General features: G+C 42.1%; 1 protein-coding gene across 1 annotated transcript in view; it reads left to right on the top strand.

Moving 5' to 3' along the window:
- LOC107086335 (hyaluronan mediated motility receptor-like) overlaps positions 1 to 1,321 on the top strand; it is a 17,433-nt gene that overhangs the window by 1,843 nt on the left and 14,269 nt on the right. Inside the window, exons 3-4 of the mRNA XM_015377201.1 lie at positions 279 to 365; positions 465 to 576. Of these exons, the coding sequence (XP_015232687.1) occupies positions 279 to 365; positions 465 to 576 (199 nt within the window). The remainder of the gene's footprint in view (positions 1 to 278; positions 366 to 464; positions 577 to 1,321) is intronic.

The raw sequence follows: 1,321 nt of genomic DNA, 5'->3' as shown, positions 1-1,321 counted from the left end.
TCTTCCAAAACAGTAATGGCGCTTCTGCAAGATATCACAGTCATGGAACTGGATCTAGAGTTGGTAGACATCGAAGAGGAACAGGTTCTGTTAATGGAGTTGGCAAAAAAGACTGATTAACCTTTCGTTATAGTTGTCCGTTGTAGTTCCTCGGTTTTTAAAAATGACGCGGATAACTGAAAACCTTCAGCGGCATTTTGCTTTCGCTTTAAAGTCTGAGAACCGTCTAAACGACGGCCTTGGAGTTCTAGTGTTAAAGAGAAACGTTTTGTCTTCAGGTTTCTGCTGATTCTACAAAGAAGAGGATAAACTCCCTCACTATGGAGCTGATGGAAGCTCGGAACAACCTGGATGCTAAAAATAAGGTATGAACACTTTTTAATCGTTTTTAACAGCAGGAAAAGTTTCTCAATTGTTTTGACTGTGTTTGTGAACTCGTTTTTTTTTTTTTTTCTGTTATCCAGGAGTTAAGCCTTCTGCATGTTACCACTGAAGGCCAAATGAAGGCGTTGGAAAGTGAGCTCAATGCGGCCAGAGCTACGGTCTCTTCTCTGCAGGACAGGAATAAAGATCTGGGTAAGAAGCAGCTTTCTAATGTTGAGATAAAGATTTTGCTTTTTTATGGAGGAACAGCATCGTATATTTTTCCGTTCCTCTTCATGTGAGCAGTTCTTAGATTTTCATATGAAGTCCCACTGCATGTCTCAGTCCATCAGAGTAACCCTGAAATCCCACATCCTCCGCTCTGCCCCGCTCCAGTCCCCCCAGTTCTCCGATATCCTGATTCTCCCTGATATCGATAGTTGTTCACAGATGCCTGCGAGTCTGATAAATTATCCTGGATTTTAGACTATGGGAAGTGGTGTTTCTTTTTTATGCAAGTTAGAGCGTGCAGGCAATACAATAATTGGTGCATCATGTGCAGATTAGAACTTGGTCATTGGTCATTTTCAAAAAAAAAAGGTGAGCTTCAATGACTCTGAATCCAAAGCTCACCACAGAAATATGCCTGAAAGTGCGCAGAAGAAGCTAACGGGACGAGCACGTAGGACCGTGTAGGTACCAGATCTGCTCGAGACCTTGCCCTTTTTTATGACGTCATCATATGTCGTTACTCATATTTGCTATTATTTTACGTTTTATTGGCGTTCTAAAGTAGCCGAAAGTAGAAAACAATCGTTTTCAGTCTTGAGGTCAAGTACTGTGTTCTAAGACAGACTGAGCTCTGCCCTTTAACAAGGTGACAAGAAATATCTCTGGTCAGAGGGGGACAAATGCTAACCTGACTCCGCCAGATGGATTTGCTCCGCTTATCCATCTG

Source organism: Cyprinodon variegatus, unplaced genomic scaffold, assembly GCF_000732505.1.
Source record: "Cyprinodon variegatus isolate N-32 unplaced genomic scaffold, C_variegatus-1.0 Scaffold148, whole genome shotgun sequence".
Taxonomy (NCBI): Eukaryota; Metazoa; Chordata; class Actinopteri; order Cyprinodontiformes; family Cyprinodontidae; genus Cyprinodon; species Cyprinodon variegatus.
The sequence above is the reverse complement of the archived record's forward strand: the minus strand, read 5'-3'. Positions and strand labels throughout refer to the sequence as shown.